Source organism: Pteropus medius, unplaced genomic scaffold, assembly GCF_902729225.1.
Source record: "Pteropus medius unplaced genomic scaffold, Ma_sr-lr_union100, whole genome shotgun sequence".
NCBI classification, from domain to species: domain Eukaryota; kingdom Metazoa; phylum Chordata; class Mammalia; order Chiroptera; family Pteropodidae; genus Pteropus; species Pteropus medius.
In genome coordinates, this window is record NW_024351543.1 from 9274565 (window position 1) to 9292199 (window position 17635).

General features: G+C 41.5%; 1 protein-coding gene and 1 non-coding gene across 2 annotated transcripts in view; one reads left to right on the forward strand and one right to left on the reverse strand.

The window, feature by feature from the left end:
• Positions 1–1887: 1887 nt before the first annotated feature.
• Positions 1888–17635, reverse strand: part of HEG1 (heart development protein with EGF like domains 1) — an 82665-nt gene continuing 66917 nt past the window's right edge. The window contains exons 13-15 of the mRNA XM_039842990.1: positions 12915–13007; positions 9084–9258; positions 1888–7064 (exon numbers count right to left, since the gene is read on the reverse strand). Of these exons, the coding sequence (XP_039698924.1) occupies positions 6915–7064; positions 9084–9258; positions 12915–13007 (418 nt within the window). The 3' untranslated portion in view covers positions 1888–6914. The remainder of the gene's footprint in view (positions 7065–9083; positions 9259–12914; positions 13008–17635) is intronic.
• On the forward strand, positions 9303–9421 carry LOC120586883 (5S ribosomal RNA). Its single transcript, XR_005648823.1, has one exon. It is a non-coding gene; the product is annotated as a 5S ribosomal RNA (ribosomal RNA).

A 17635-nucleotide genomic window follows, 5' to 3' on the forward strand; every position in this document is an offset into this window, starting at 1 on the left:
GTGGCCTTCATACAGATCCTCCTCCCCAGCCTTGCCTCTCTCCCCTCTCCTGCTTAGCTTTGTCCAAATCTGTCCCCATGTAGCCCTAAACTAAATCCAGTTCTTCTACCCCTCCAAGCTGCTCACCCCTATCAAAAGGACTCTCATCCAACAAGGGGAAAATAACTGGGTTGAAAGCAGGAAAAGACATTCTAGTAGTTGGAGTTATTGAGATATGCAGGGGGCTTCCTCAGAGCAAGTAAGCTCCCTGTTTCTCGGACATCTACTCGGATGAGGGAATCTAACCTAAGCACTTTATAAGGATGGTTGGAATAAACGATGACTAAGAGCTCTTCCACACCTGAGATTCTGGGATTCTATATTTTATATACTCTAGTGTTGTTTTAATTTGTATTTACCATTTTTAAAACAAAAGGCCTCCTCTGTAATGTCCTGAAACATGTCTCTTCTCCATCTATGCTAGTTCTGCCTTCAGTACGGAAGCTGAAGAGTGGTGCTGGAGCACATCCACTTCATTTGGAGAGGTTTCCTTATATATTTCTTCTACAGCCACCCTCTTCAAACATCTTGAATATACCTCCTCTTAGGCTAAAGGTCATTTTCGACATATTATTTTCCCTATTGTGTCCAGAATACCTACTGCTGATAATTCTGCCTTCCATCACCACATGTCATCAATTTCCAAGAAGTTGAATCAAGTCCAAGGTATTCAGGGCAAGTTACTAGTGAATCAGCACTTCAATGACATATTAATCCTGCAATTGTTTTGCTTTTGGTGCCAGGAGGGCCCTATTGAAGAGAACCAATGTGTGTTGTTTCTTTGTAGTTTATAGTATATTTTCATACGAATTCTCCCCTTTAATCCTCACAACAACTCCGGGAGGCAATAACCATCCCCACTTCACCCATCAGAACACTGAGGCTCAGAGAGCTGAGCACACTCTGAGGCCTGACATTGCAATCTGGGAAAAACAGCCATGAAATTGTTAGAAAGTGTCTTGTACCAGCTATCAGACCCTAGGCCTTCAGATAGTGCTGTAAGTTTTTATGAGGTCAATAAAAATCAACACAAATATCTTTATTTCTGGCATCTCTTTGTGACGTTTATAATGTCTGGCTGAGCTGGGCAGAAAAATAAAGGTGTCAGTACCCGGGTTTCTGTTAAGATCTCAGTGAGGGGCTAACTGGTGGGCTGGGCAGGCTCAGTGGGAAGGGCTGGGTCAGGAGAGGGGAGTGCTGCTGGGCATCTCCACAAAGAGATGTTTGATGGGCTACAATTCTGGTCTAATCTGCCAAAAGATCACTTTTATGCTCCATGCAGCCACTGTTGGCCTCTCCAATGCCAACGTTTCTGTCATAAAGCTGGCAGAATCTGAGAGGCTCATCCACCCTTGCCACGAAAGACTGATTAATATATCTCTAGTCAGACAGCCACATTCATCGGCCACTGTAAGTGTGAGGCCCCATGGCCCACCGTCTTCAAATCCTGCCAGTTCTCTCTACCACAGAGCACAGATGTGCTTACTTTCCCTTCTCCTCCAAGACGTAAAGAGTTGGCATGGAGTGGTAGGCATTCAGGACAAAATTTTCAGTCTGAATGAGTTACTTACACTCTCAAACCACATAAAGAAAAGTAAACAAAGGCAGGCTTTATACCTAAATCAGGCTTTTTATCATTTAGGTTGATCTGTCTGTCCATCCATCCATCATCAAAAGTATATTTCCTGGGCACTGAGGATACAGAAATGACTCAGTCCCTTCATTTGCCATGTAAGAGTTCACTGTACAAGATTTTTTGCAAAGAGTCCCATGGTTTAAGTGATGCTCTCATGAAAAACAACTTGCTGTGCTCTGGTTTGCATGTTTTTTAATGAGAAAAACACACAATGAAAATGATATTTATTTTATTGCATCATTTTACTGACTAGAACGCCAGACTTATAGTGGATATAAGTATAAAAATAACCAAATTCTTACAAATAATACTTTGCTGCTACAGTACTGAATAATTAGTGTAGATTGCAATTATAATACAACTTTAAATAACATTCTCATAATGGGTTTAACACAATCAATCAGGGGCTAAGGTTTAAAGGTTTGCAAAGAGAAATCCAGGACATGAAAACTCAAAAAGTCCATATTCCAGCTACATGCTCCATTTAACCATAAATCCAGCAACATAAACATTAAGAAAACTCACAGCAACCTATGATGAAAGATCTTTTTTTAAAAAAAGAAACAGGCCAAAGTAATACATAACGATAAGTGAGTTGGGTTAGTTTCCCAGGTAGACCGATCCCATCCCATCCCTGGGTGGTCCCAACCTTCCTATTCAATGACTCTGCACCTGAAGTGCATTAGGTGCGTTCAAAAAACAATGATAGAACCAGAATCTAACATGTCCTCTTTAAAAATGGCAAGGGGACAGAGCCAGCTAAGAGCTGCCTCTTTTCAGACCTACATTGTCCCCTCTGGTTTCACAGGTTTTCCTGTGAGCAGTTTACATTAAATAAGATGGATTATAACACTACTGAAAAGATACTTTCGCACAACAAATTAACTGAAATTTAATTCTTTCATGTTCCTAGTATTTTAACCAGTTTCCTTTTATGGGGATTCATGAAAAGGGAAAGAAAGAAGAACACATACTGTACTCAAACACCAAATCTACAAAACCATGTTTCCCAAAACGCATATAAGAACCCCAGAATGATGCTCTGTCAAAAAGAAGGAAATAGAATATCCCTTTCTAATCCCACAAAAGTTTTCATATAGAAAAAATATCTCTGGTATTAAGGGTAGTTTAAAATAAGATGCGAAATGCTGAAATTCTCCCTCTCTCCAAAGAAGTGCTCTAGTTTTGAAATCAGTGTAAGGATTTGAGAACTCTGGGTCAAACCCAAGTTCTGGGTGTGTTAGGTTAAACGAAGCCAGGAGCAACTGGACTATATACAATTCTAGCTTCTCTGGGCAAAGTTCAAGGGCTACAGGGTACCCAGGCACTTCACCAGTGGGCAATGTGGCTTAATAGAGGCCCCCAAAGGCCATATGCTAGGGATGACCCTGCTGTGTCTTCTCTGGAACTTTAACATCTGAATAAATATCATCCTTCAAAGACATTTTCTTGGGCAGCTATCCAGTCTTGTATTGCAAAGATGCTGCCCTCCCTTTTAGGCCTACTTTAACCGTTATCTCTTCAAGAACTTAATAATCACATCTTAGGTTTTGACTTCAAATGCTATCCGTCAGCTTGATTACTCTATCCACTCAGCAATTCTGGCTCTAAATGACTTAGCTGCTTCTGAAAATAAACTTTTGTCAAAGGAGGAAGATTTGTCAGCATTTAAGACATTCAACTGAAAATGTTTCCATCTTTGAGAACACTCACTAAAATACGCTTCCAATATGTGGGAGCCATGGCCTTATTATGAGGAAAAAAGCAAAGTGGCCCTCAAATAGTTGTGTTTGTCAAAACCCCAGGTCATCACCTTACACTTCCTACATCCTAAGTCACGTACCAATATGCTTCTTGCTAAGCACGAGCCAGACACTATTTTCTTAATGGTGACCACAAGTGCCCAAGAAATATATGTAACGACAAACCCAAAAAGACTTTTTTAAAAGGGGATTCAACGTTTTTTGTACTTTAGTTACTGCTTAATCATATTAAGGGTTTTTTTTTTTTTAATCTTAAAACTTTAAGCTCATTCTCATGTTCTCTTTGACATGTAAAGTGCACTGGATGATGAAGTATTGCCAGGAAGGTGAGGCAGGGAGGTACAGTGGGGAGATTAAGTCTAGCAGAAGAGTTTGAATCCAGGCTCTCCGAGGCAACATATTTCTCTTCTTTGAAGGTTCCTATATCTATGCAAAAAATGGGCATTCTCATGCCCACCTCATAAGGGTGTGGTGAGGCCAAGTACCTTGTTCAGAGCCTGGCCATGGTGGGAACACCAGGGATGCTAGTTTTAACTATTCAGGCTTCCATTTCATCTCTAACACCCTGGGCTGGCTCACAGGGCAAAGAGGAAAAGACAGGAGAAATAAGACCTTATAAGAGCTTAAACAAAACCCACAGATGCTGGGGGGCCAGCAGGCAAGCAGCGCCCCACTCTGAGAATCACCTTGCTGTGGGACAGGTAGTTTCCTTCAGCCCCACTGTTCCCTACAGAAGTTTAAGCATCTCATGGGCAGTTAAGTGTCACATTTCCCTTCCTCCCACCTCCCCGCAGCTGTGGGGCCCGACACAGGACCACAGCATTTCTGTGTGCATGAATTACACACTCCAGGTGTGGGGGTTGACAGTGAGCACCTGCCCCAGAGCTAAGAGCTTCTGCTACCAGGGGTGCATCCAGTTGGCCCTTTCAGACCAGAGGCTGCCGCTGCCCTATCAGGTGTTCCCTCTGGAGGTCCCATCCCCAAGAAGGAGGGAAGCCAGCCTCTCCCTTCCTCACCCAGCGTGGGCAGATGGTGCTGGCTAAAAGTCACACTGTTTTCATGCCTTCTTAAGACTTTCATGCTCTTGAGATGCACTTTCCCCATCCCCACATGCCTCCTAGAAATTGCAGAGTGCTTGCTTTTTTCACAGTAAAGAAAAACAATATTCTTAATCCACTTCATATGCACAAAACCCATTCACAGGGAAGCATTCTTAGAACTCACAGGACATTCCTTCCTAGACTTTGGGATTCTTCTCAAGAATGCTTTTGAGAGAGAACACTTCATTTTGTGGAGCTTCTGGCCCAGATATAGGAGATGATTTGTCAACTGTGATGTCAGCTGAAGGTGGCCGACGTGTATACCTAGGAGTAACCCCCCCACCGTGGCTCTGGGTCCTGGGGATGGGCAAAAATCCGATGGAGAGCCGGGAAGCTAGGCCACCTCAGGAGGGATCAAGTCTGATGGCTCAGGTGAGCTGAGTGCAGGAGCTCAGAACTCTCCAGTTAGATGTGAGGCCACGAGGCAAAAAGGGCTGTTGGGTTCAACAGAGAGATGCAAGACCCAAGATTTCAAAAAGGTGACACTCTGAAATTTTAAATGGGCATCCATTGACAAAAACAGAATTCTTTTAAAATCTACGTCATGAGATGAGTGCAACTTAACTCTAAGAGGCCTCACACTTGACTAGTGTTCCTGCTGCAGCAGGGTGCTGATGACCTGTGGAGACCACGGGGCACAGGAGTCTGCACTTAAAACTGTTGAGACAAGTATTGCAGAAGAATAAGGATTAGATACATTCTGAATAGAGTAGAGAACTCTGAAGAAACAACCATGCCCAGGACAGAATTGTCCCCAAACGTTACTCCATTTTCAAAAATGTGGGTGCCATCAAGCTCTAAGCTTCAGGGTGGGAACAATTCTTTGACCTCTGTGGTCTCTTCACTTCATCCAAAACTAGGATGGTTCAAAAGCAGATGATGAGGATAATCATAGTTCCACAAGGAGCAGTGAAAGACACTGAGCACTGGATGTGCCCCTTTGCAGGACCCATGTCATAGCCATAATAAATAAGACATATGGAATTTTCCTCTCAAAGGCAAACTTTCAACTCCCTACCTGGCCAGAAGTTCTCCGATGCTGACTTGAATTAGAACCGCGTTTCTAGAGGGAACTATGTAGTAGTATAAAGAGGTACAAATTACTGGAACAGGGAAAATAAGTTACTTCTTCAGTGAATAAATAGCTTGAGCAGTTGGTTGAAAGTTTACACCGAGTTCGTGGATGAGATCGGAGATTCGAGCAAAGATGCAGCGCTAGAAGGTAAGTAGACTTACATGTGGCTCCATCCCAGCTCCTTACTCTTCCACAGGAATCCACACAGCGTCCCAAAGAACTGGTGTTTCAGGAAACGGAACTTGCCTGTGATTCAGCCCATTCCTCCAACCACATTCAGCTGTAGGGACTACGTCAGCTGCTCTTCTTTTAGTGGTGAAATACCAGCTTGGACCCACTCTGCATTTATCTTTCCATTTCTATTCTATATGTAGCACGGCTGGCCTCAAAGATGAAGGTCAGCGTCCCTGGCACCATGCTATGCCCTACTGCCTGCAGCTCTGTAACTCTAGCTCCAGGGGCCTTCGCCAGGCACAAGTGCCCGTTGCTGCTTGCTGGACATCACTACGGGGCAACTGGATACTTAAACTAAAACCAAATGGAAGTTGTTTTGCCCAGACATATTTTAAAAAGTGAGATTTAACTGCAAAGGGAAAAAACCTTAAATCAACGTGTCACCTTGACTGAGAAAACAAACTGGAGTTGTGCACTGTGCTTCACAAATTTCAATTCCTCGTTTTGGGGGGCTGGCTTGGAAACCGAAGCACAAGAAGACCTAGAAACATTAAATATTGTACATTAATCTACAGCATCTCCAAACCTTAGTGGTAAGTTCATCACCATCATCTATTGTTTAACACATGGATACCGGGCAGGAAAACAACTAAAAAGCCAGTGTTTGGCTGTAAATTAATAACCAAATGGAGGCCTGTAGACGTGTCTGAGGAAAAGAGGCCTTTCTGGAATAGTCTTGAAAAAAATTCAAAAGCAGACCTCCTGATCCAACTTACTAAAGTGCAAACTAAGGAAAAACTGGGTCCTTGCGATGGTGCCTAATGATCTGCCCTTGCTGACATCATCCCTGGAGCCAGCAGCCAAGTTGCAGTCACTCAGAGAGATGCTCCTGGTACTGGCCCATGGTCACGTTCACAGTAACAAACGAGCAGCCTGCAGTGCCACGTCCACAGGTGCCATCTGTCCCCTTCCACTGTGGTCACGCCCCTCTCGCCTGTCCCACTTTCTGCCTGCCACACCAGTGTGGCTCCAAAAGTCCTGCACGGTGCTCCCCTGGTGCAGTTCTCTGAGCAACAGACGTCCCGGGGGCCACCAGCTTGGAGCAATGGGCCCTTCTCTCTTCTCACTTAAAAGTAGTCTCTTCTCCTGCTCTCATCACTGATGAAAGATGGGTTATACTGTCCTGGGAAAATGCAAGAATGCCGTGATCCCGGCAATCCAGTGTAGGCCGGGTAGAGTCCATTTCGTTCAAGTTCAGGATTCCTTACACTTGTGGGCTGGTGGCCAGAGAGAAGAGTAAAAAAGTCAGCTTATTATTCATGTGCTTAAATGTAACAGTTCTTTTTAGAAAAAGAATGCTACATTTTAATAAATCTAAGATGGAAGCAGCCATACACAGAAGAATGAGATCTGAGCGAGAAGTCAGGACCTCTAAGTTGTCTCTTTATGGAACCTGGGATACCCGTGTCCATATTGTAAAAGAGGATTTAAAAAAAAACATCAGTCAAGGGCAACCCAGTGATTTTAGAACAACATAAGAAAAGACTCAGTTAATTATTATCTTGCTTATAATCAAATTTTAATTATTATCCGATTATTAGTTTGATCTTTTAAAAAAGTATCTTTCTGTGTAGAGCACGACAGCTTTAAATCCTCTTTGGCATTTAGCTGAACTCGACTGTCCCGGCCATGAATGGGGGACCGACCTTCGAAAGGGCATACAATCCCCTGTTGGAGGTGCAGTTAGGACCACAAAGCAAGAGGCCAGCAGCAACTCTCAGGTGTCTCTGCCTCGGTCCCTGCCTACTGAGTTGTTACTATCTAACTGATATGCAGAAGAAGCCCCCCAGGAATGACATGGCTACTTTGAGGAGGCCCTCATCCAGGACCGCCAAGGGAAAATACTTGCTTGATGGAAATAAAACACTAGACACTGCATTGAATAAATGCAAATCCTAGAAAAGCCCTATGTATACCTAGACCACTGTGTGAGGGTCAGTGCTCTTACTCAGTTGACAGCTTCATGCCATGAGCTTAGGCTCTGCTTCTATAGAACACTCAGCCTATTTTTGAAATGAAGATGAGGTTCATTTAAGTTCTTGACTATATCTATTTAAGGCAACTCTTTAGCTAATGCCATGGAAACGCACAGCGTTTCTACAGGCCTGTCTTGTTGCTATGCTGTCATGCCATGCTGGGGTTGAGGAGATCCTAGCAAAGGGTGTGAGTGCGCAGTCACTCCTGGGTAAGATACCTGCTGAGTTATAGCTTCAGTTATTAGAGTAAAAGGGCTTTCCTGACAGAGAACAAAACAAATCCCTTATGCAAAAATATCAATGGAAACATTTAAACTAGAGCTAAGTTGTGTTCTCTACGTCTTCTTGTTCTTTAGGTTCAAATTTTTCAGAGTTCATAAAAACAAGAGCATTCTTAGCATGAACAAACTCGCCCTTCCTATCCAAAGTCTGAACCCTCGTGGTTAATCCCCATAGCAACCAGAGTGCTTGTGGCTTCTGTCACATGATTGCCTAGCAGTATTAAGTCCATAAGGGGCAAGGTTTCATGTTTATTGCTATAGTTCAAACAGCCCCACATGGCATGAGAAGACACCTGACATCTATTTATTTTTCCTCTCGGATATCCCATATGTGTTTGCTTTACGGCTGACATAGTATAATGTGAAATGAACTGAGCAGTGGGCAGGAGTATGATAAGGATTATTCAATGTGGGGCAGAAGAAGCAAGGGTTCAAGGGAGGCTTCCATCTTTCCCAGTGACACAGTTCAGGGCCAGACACAGAAAATTATTAAAGACCTACTGAGTAGATAAGCTTCTAAGCCTCTGAGGAGGGCTGGTCGAGGATGACATTGAATTATTATTCTCTTTATACCTTTCTCCAATCCCTCAGCTTCAGCTATTCAATCACATGAGGTAAAGCATGGCAAACGAGACAAAAATGAAAGGGCCAAAGGCTAAGTATTACTAAATTCTTTCTCTGGCTTTCAGTTTCCCATCCTGTAACTTAAAAGCAAATTCAGTAACAAGAGGGTTATCGCTACAACCCCATGAAAGTAATGTGCTCTGTGGAAGTAGCCTCTATATGTGTCAAAATGAATAAACACCATGAACATAGGTCATAAGTGAATTGAATATTAAACTATGTGAATAAGAAGTTTAAGCCATCATTCTCTTTAACCCTTAACTAGCTATAGTACTTTTACTACCATAAAACAGAATCTCTTTAATTCTCAGAGGAAACTGGAGTCTAAAGTCATCTTGGACATAGGACTACACACCGAGTAATACACATCTGTCATCTGGAGGAGGTTTTTGGTACTTCCGTTCTCATGCATTTCAATAGCTTCTCGGCCCCATTCTTGTGAGCGAGGGTTCTTGGGGTATTCGGCGTATGGGGACATTTGGAAATCTCCACTTTTGAAGATGAGTTTGCTTATGTCATTTTTATTCTTCCTGTGGAGTAAAAAATATTTGAAAATTTAAATGAGTAAGTTCTAGTCTACGGCCATGCCACCCTGAACAAGCCTGATCCCGTCTGATCTCAGAAGCTAAGCAGGGTCGGGCCTGGTTAGTACTTGGATGGGAGACCACCTAGGAAGACAAGGTGCTGTAGGTGTAAAAAATAAAAAAAATAAAAATAAATAAGAGATTGCAAGCTGACAAGCTCCTCGCAATCTGTGAGGTCAACCAAGGATTGCCTCACCTAAAAATAAATAAATAAATGAATGAATGAATGAATGATAAATGAATAAGTTCTATAAAGAAATGATATCTGCAAAAGCACCATTTAGTCTTTTACAAGAATTAGACCTAAAGCTACTAGTATATTTCTTTGTAACTGCCCACTGCGGAATATCATTGTTGTTTTTAGCATTTGCTCCAAACAAGTAAAAATGTAATTAGATGCAAGAAAAGATGAAAAAAATCTCCCGACCCAAGAGGTCCAGGTTCCCAGGGGCAGACTTCTCAAAGACAGCTGCAGTGGAGCTGACTTAGACTCTTCTCGGGGACAGAGATCACTGCATCTTAGGAGCAGCCATGGAACTCAGAGTCATAAATGAAAGGCCTTCAGGCCTTTAGTCCAGGGGTTCCAAATCAGCTTGAGCATCATAATTTACATGGGCATCCTAGATCTCTTTGTTTGTTTCTTAATTTGCCCATTTAAAGTAGACCCTAGATTTACTAAAACAGGAGCTTTAAGGATAGGGCCACTCTGGCTTTGAGAAGAGATGTGATTTTTTTCCTAGGCCACATTTTGCTACTACAAAAGCTGGGAATAGAATTCACGCCTCCCAACTCCCTGACTAGTGCTCTTTTACCACATGAAGCTACTTCACAAACCATACAAACAGGATATTTTGTTTGCAAAAAAAAAAAGCCTACCTGCTTATAACCTATATATATTCTCATTTATGTGGGTCAGGGAAACCCTGGGACAAGTTCCCTACTTGTGAGAGTTTGCTGACTGGAAGTTGGCATACATGTTATGCACCCATTTAGTGGGCCTAGTATCAGGTACTTGAAGTTATATTTGCCCTAACTAGGTAAGATAATCTTAAGTTTCTTCCATCTACCTAATTTTCCTATAAGTAAACATTCTAGGGACAGCATAAAATGACTAACGCAGGGTCATAAAACCATGTGACTTAGGCATTATCCCTTCTACCAAGTTCAGAACAGGCGTGCCACTGCGTTGCCCATTGAGGGTGAGGCATCCAGTCTCAAACAATGACTTACTCATTCACAACTACCTTCCCTTCCCAGTGACCAATACTCACAGGCTTTTTCCCCGAATGGCTACACTACCTGGTACAGGACACTTAACAAAAATGAGGCTTCTGTCCCCTTGAGCACTCCGGTTTTATCTCTCCAGCTCCTAGTCTCATACTCAGAATTTTATTTCCACTCACGTACTTTATCTTTGATCATTTATTGGCAACTTTGTAAATGACAGGCAAAGGCTGTACCATGAGGCCTGCATGGGCAGTTAGGGCAACTTGCTCTATGCGGCCTTCCCGGAGATTAGAGAATATCTTAAAATGTCTTTCATGTCAATCAAAACAGATAACCTGCTATTTTGGTAGGTTTCCTCCATCTGTTATGTCAGAATAATTCTTGCCATTTATTTTCATCTAAATCAAAGGTCATAATATTCCCTTATCTGAATAGATCATCACAGAGAAGGAGGACCAGCTCCATCCTCTCCCTTCCTTTTCCAGTAGAAACCCAGTCTCACTGGCTTCCAGGAAACTCAGGGCCAGGCATACTGCCAAGTATCTGCCCATTCCACGTGCCTGTTACAACTTCTCTGCTGCTCAGATATTTCAGGTAACCCCTTTCATCTTTGTTTGTTTCTTAATTTGCCCATTTGAAGTGTACACTCAGTGGCTTTTAGTATATTCAGTGTTGTGTAACCTTCATCGCAATAAATTGTAGAAAAGTTTCATCACTCTCAAAAGAAATCCCATACTCCTTAGCCATTACTTTCCAATTCTCCCCACTGCCCATCCAGTCCTAGGCAACCACTCATCTACTTTCTGTCTCTATTAAATTTGCCTATTTGAGACATTTCATATGAATAGAATCATATAATAGGTGGTCTTTTGTGACTGGCTTATTATACTTAGTATAATATTTTCAAGGTTCATGCACATTATAGCATGCATCAATAATATTCCATTGTGTGGATATATATATAACATTTTGTTTATCGATTCATCAGTTGATGGATATTGGGGATATTTTCATCTCTTGGCTATTACGAACATTCATGTACACGTTTCTGTGTGGACATAAGTTTCCATTTCTCTTGGTATATACCTAAGAGTGGAAGTGCTAGGTCAAAATGAAACGGTGTTTAACTCTCTGAGGAACTGCCAGATATTTTCAAAGTGGCTGTATCATTTTACATTTCCACAGCAGTGTGTTAGCGTTCTAATTTTCCCACATCCTCATACCAACACTTGTGATTTCCTGTGTTTTTTTCTCAATAGCCATCCTAGTGAGTGTCAAATGGTATCTCATGACGGTTTTGAATGCATTTCCCTGATGGCTAATGATGTTGAACATCCTTTCACGTGCCTACTGGCCATCTGTGTATCTTCTTTGAAGAACTGTCTATTCAAGTTCTTTGCCCATTTTCAAATCGGGTTGCCTTTTTATTATTGAGTCGTAAGAATTCTTTATATGTTCTAGATACCAGTCCCTTATTAGACATATGATTTGCAATTACTTTCCCCCATTCTGTGGGTTATAGTTTCACTTTCTTGATAGTGATCTTTGAAGCTGAAGGGGTTCAGAACAAATTTCCCCAGAATGTGCCACTTTGGCACGGGGAGTATTTTGAGCTGAAAACAATAAGGCCCAAAAGACTCAGGAAAAGCTTTTTCACCTCCCCCTTAATGGCCTCAAAGAATTTAGATTCAGGGCTTGGTCCAGGAAGAGAGTTATTACCAGAGATAACTACAAAGAGTGTAACTAGGTCTGGTAAGCTGTGGGGGAGCTCAGCTTGGCCTGAAGATCAAATTCCTCTCTGTGTCCCATTGTTATTGCATGGCATGGCAAACATTTGTTTGCCAAAATATTTGCTCTTCCCATCTTCCTGTGAATTGTCTTCTTCCCCTTTGAATTCCTAGACCCCTACCCACTTCCCCTTAGCTCAAGATGGCATATAAGCCTCAATTGCCTGACTGCCTGTGGTTCTCATATTTTTATGTCCTATCCCCATATGTATGTAATTAAAATTTGTTTTTCTCCCATTAATCTGTCTGTTAATTTGATTATTAAACCACCAAAGAACCTAGATGGGTAGAGAAAAAAAATTCCTTCCCTACATAGCAAAGAAGTTTTTAATTCTGATGCAGTCCAATCTCTTTTTTGTCGCTTTTAGACATTCCTTTTTAGTAAAGAAAATTGTCCCATTTGCTATCTTTGTCTTGCCTCTCATGGTACTACCTACCATGAATTTTCCTTTCCCCCTTTTTAATGGTTCAGTCATACATTATGATTTACTACTGTAAACCACCCCCACACATTCTTTAAGAGTAAGAATTGGCCCTCGCATAGCACAGGCAAAGAAACAGAATTAGACTGTGGACTCCATCACTCACCGGCAACAGGTAACAATCAGCGCTGTGCCTAGTATAAGCAGAAGCCCACCTCCTGCTGCTGCAATCACCACAGTGATCAGCTGATAGGCTAAACATATTTAAAAAAAAAAGAGAGAGAGAGAGATTCGGTAAGAGGTAATGAATGAATAAATGAATACAAAAGAATGATTCTCCTTCCCACCTTACAGCTACCAGTGAGCCTCAGCTGGTGACCTCACCTTTCACTCCCTAGGCCCCCCAGTGAGAGCTTCTCAGGATTAGCTCTACATTTTCTCTGTCGGAGGGTAGCAGAATTTGCCATCCCAAAATATGCTTCTTAGGCATATTTATCATTTTTGAGAAACTGCAGATACAAAAGATGCTCTGAAAACTGAGTATCAGTTACTCTTTTGTAAGGAAGATTTACATTAGAAAGGCAGCCTGTACCTGTACTAGGAACGGAGGTATTACCGGAGATATCGGAGATAACGTTTTCACCTGAGAGACTAACCTACTACATGGAAGGGGAGCCATTGTTTACCAAACACTTCCTCTTGGCACTCTCCCATGAATTATCTCCCCCACTCCGAAGCCCCAGACCTCTAGCTCAGGAGGGTATTAGCCTCAATCATCTGGCTGCCTTTCGAATCTCATTTTGTTGGATTCCCATGTGTACACGTATGTAATTTTTTTTCTCCTGTTAATATATCTTACTACAGTGGCATGTGTGGTGGGGGTGTGGAGGGTTCAGCCAAGAATGTAGAAAGGTAGAGGGAAAATTATTTTTCCTCCCCAATACTGTTTCCTCTTTCTCAGCCACTCCTAGAATGGAGGCTCCCAATTATGCTTGCAGACCAGCCCTGATGACATTTTCACCAATCCACCACAAAAAGAGAAAAATAAAGGAGATGTGTGAATTTTTCAAAAATGAAATCTATTAGGTTCTAATAATCACTGTCCTATCTTCTAAGACTCTGTCTTTCCTACTTTTTCCTAACTTAATATGTGCATTTTATTATGTAAATTATGCCTCCGGTAAAGTTGGTTTTAAAAAAACCAATGGAGAAAACAGAATTTTTTATTGGCTACTTCCCACCCTTTGGTTTTGTTAGATTTTTGAATTGATGATGATAGTAAATATAAAAATTCTTGATTTGGTTTTTGGTTCTTACTTGATAAAATAAAAAGGTGACTCTAGGTTAGACTCCCCAGTTTTATAAAAAATATTACTGGTCAGTTAAGACCAGAGTCTGGGAATCACTGCATAAACCATGCTAGGCACTGAGTAGTCTCCTAAATACATACAAACTGAATTTAATTACCAAAAATTAGCAGTCATATAAGCAGGTGCATATCACATAAAATAAACAATATTAAAATTTTAATTGATTAGTTTTATGCCTGTGTATTCCAGGAAAAATCATATTTTCAATAAAGTCTATTAAATATTAAAATTGATTTTTTTTTTAAGTTGTGGAAATAAAATAAAATTGTCTTCTCAGGTTATAAGGTCCAGGATTTTCTATAATAAATTAAGATGGAACTGTGGTATTCAGGAAAAGTCAAAGGATAATGCACGGAGCTGGCAGTGAGCAGACTATGAGATAAAAGCAAACACACGCTATGCAACCATTCACCTATCCTTTATTTGAATAAACAGCACAGAAATCTGATTATCTTGAAAACCATGAGTATTAAGATACATAGGAAGCAAAGCCAAACCATAGAATAAGGTAATTTTTTTTCTCACATCCTGATAATGTATTCAAGCTTAACTTTTAACAAAAGTGAGGACAAAAGACAAATCTTGAATTTGTCAACTTTTCTCATCTCCATCAACACCACTCTGTCAACTCTTGACCAGACAACTGCAGTTCTCCCAACTCATCTTCCTGCACCCAGTCTTGTTCGCTCATCTCAAAAACCAGATCTGTTCATGCCATTTCCTTGCTTTAAACCAACCAACCAACCAACAAACCAACCAATCAACCTACAGTGGCCTCCTTTGTTCCTAAACACCAAAGTCTAGCTCCTGATTATCCTTCCACACCACGTTCAAGTTATCTCACTGCCAGCAAAACAAGCAAGCACTTGTTTTAGAAGTGACCCTTGCAAGTGGTCGCAGTTGTGGCAGGTTCCTGTTGAAAACAAGCAGTTTTGTCTTAAAAGAGACACAGATAGCATAGACCAGTGCTTCTCAAACCATCTGTGGTCAAGGACCTGCTTTTCTTTGCTTGTGGCTATTCTTTTTAAACAAAGAAAATAAAGTCTCATTTGCTCCTCTCATCTTTCCCCACAGGCACCAAGTATCATGAGTTTCTTTTTCTCCTTTTTTTAAGGAGTCAACTGTGAACTGATTTTGTAAAATACCATAAAACTATTTTTTTTTTAAAGATCCTATACCTGGATGTCATAGCCATCATGTCAAATTAATACAAATGTTTCGAAGTGTTTACTTCCAATTTTTGCATTATTTTGTCACATCCATTAACAGTTCACAGACCACACTTGGAGGAGCACTGGTATAGCCTAGTGCTTCTCAAACTTTCCTGTGCATCTGAATCACCCAGAGGGCTTATGTAAACAGATAACTGGCCCCATCCCAAGAGATTTGATTCAGTAGGTCTGGGCTAGGGCCGAAAAGAAAAATTATATCTCTAGCAAGCTTCGAGGGGATCGTGAGGCTGTCAGCCAGCAGACTGGACTTTGGGTAACACTGGCTTAGATTATGCAGAAGAGGCAAGACACTGGACTGAAAGCCAGGAGACCTCTGTACACATCAGCACTGAAAAAGAGCCTGGAAGAGAATTCACCGAAACGCTAACAGAAGTCAGTGCTGCCTCAGGTAATTATGGCTACCTTTTTAACTTTCTTCTTTGTGCTTTCCAATATTTCTCAAATTTTATTCAAATGCGCGCACGCACACACGCACACACACACAGAGGCACACAACCTCCTCGAAATCTAAAAATTGTGGGTATAAACATATACATGTATATTTTATACAAATACATAATTTTTTAAAGAGTACGTTTAATATTCTTTTGCAGCCACATCGCTGGAAATTTATAATAAGCTTATGGACAATATAATCCACAGATCTTTTTTTCTCATACCTGCTGTCAAGTCAGTTCATGAACTACAAATGATATTTGGAAGTTACGAACTGACTTTAGATTTATTATGAGGCCACATGATGATGGAGACCTGCATGGGATTCAATTCAACACCAGCTGCAATGTTTATCCGTTCCGCAGGTGCTCTGAAAGTTTATTTATTAAAGTGAGAGAGAAGGCCATGAGGGTCGTCTTACGTTTGTCTGTCTTATCTTTTCCACTTTGAGGAGACTCTCCAGAATGACAAACTCGGAAATCTTAGTCTTACTTGCTCTTTGACATTTGTTGACATTTCACAGTTTTCCTCAGCAATGCCCCTATCTTTTCTTTATTCTTGTGGTTTGATCATATGTTGATATTGCTGTCATCACTGTTGGCAATTTTCAATAAGCCAACTCATTTCGGGCTTTAGCTTTCCCTATGAACTATTTTGTCCTTGCTTATATGCTTACTTGGATAGAATCTACCAGATTGACTGCTTAGACAACACTCTTTGGGGACCTGTTTACTCCCCAGCGCAGGCGACAGTGGGGGCAGTCGTGTTTATACACGGAACATTATCCTCTGGCCACAGCAGATTGGTCTGGGAGCAAACACAAGATCCAAACTGGATCAACTAGTACCTTCCCAGGAAATTTAATTTGGGAAGGAGCACTAGAACCTTCTCTTTAAAAGTGGCTGAACCAGTAATATGCACTCAAAGCTGTTTGGCAAGCCTACGTCCATCATGTTATCTGGGAGGAGAGAAGGCCTACGCACAGACACACACAGCAAAGAGCAGAGATGAGAGATGAAGACGGAGTTGTGGGAACATGTACTCTGAGAAGAAGGCCCCCAACCTCCAGCTGCTGCGGTTCCCTACAACCCCAATTGTTGCCACTCCTGAGGCTGGAATTCCATGACATATCCCAAGATCCTTCCAATAAACTCTCTTTGTTGCTTACCTAGCTAGGCTTATTTACTCAAGAAGAACCTTAGCCAACGGTGATACTGCAATTTATAATAAGAAATATATATTTGGTCTTTGTCTCAATTCCAAGGCCAGAGCTATTAAAACCCTTAGAATTTCCTGAAGTGATGAGAGTGATAAAGGTCTTTTGTCATATTAATGAGGTGACTTTTGGAAAGCACCTACGGGAGGGGGCTGGTTGCCAAGGGAACCAACTTTGTGATTAGAGGATTAGAACTTTCAGTCCCATATCCTGACCTCTGGGGTGGAAGAGGGGCTGAAGGTTGAATCAACTGCCAATGACCAATGATTTAATCAACTGTGCCTGTGTAATGAAGCCTCCATAAAAACCCAAAAGGGCAGGGTTCGGAGAGCTTCCAGGTCGGTTGACACATGGAGATGAAGGGAGAGTTTAAGTTCTGTGTCCCTTCCCACACACCATGCCCTGTGCATCTCTTCTATATGGCTGTTCCTGAGTTATATCCTTTTATAATAAACTGGTAATCTAGTAGATAAAATGTTTCTCTGATATCTGTGAGCTAATCTAGCAACTTAATTGAATCCAAGGAAGAGTTTCTGGGAACCTCTAATCTATAGCCATTTGGTCAGAAGCACAGGTGACAACTTGGACTTGCAATTGGCAAATGAAGTGTGTGTGTGTGTGTGTGTGTGTGTGT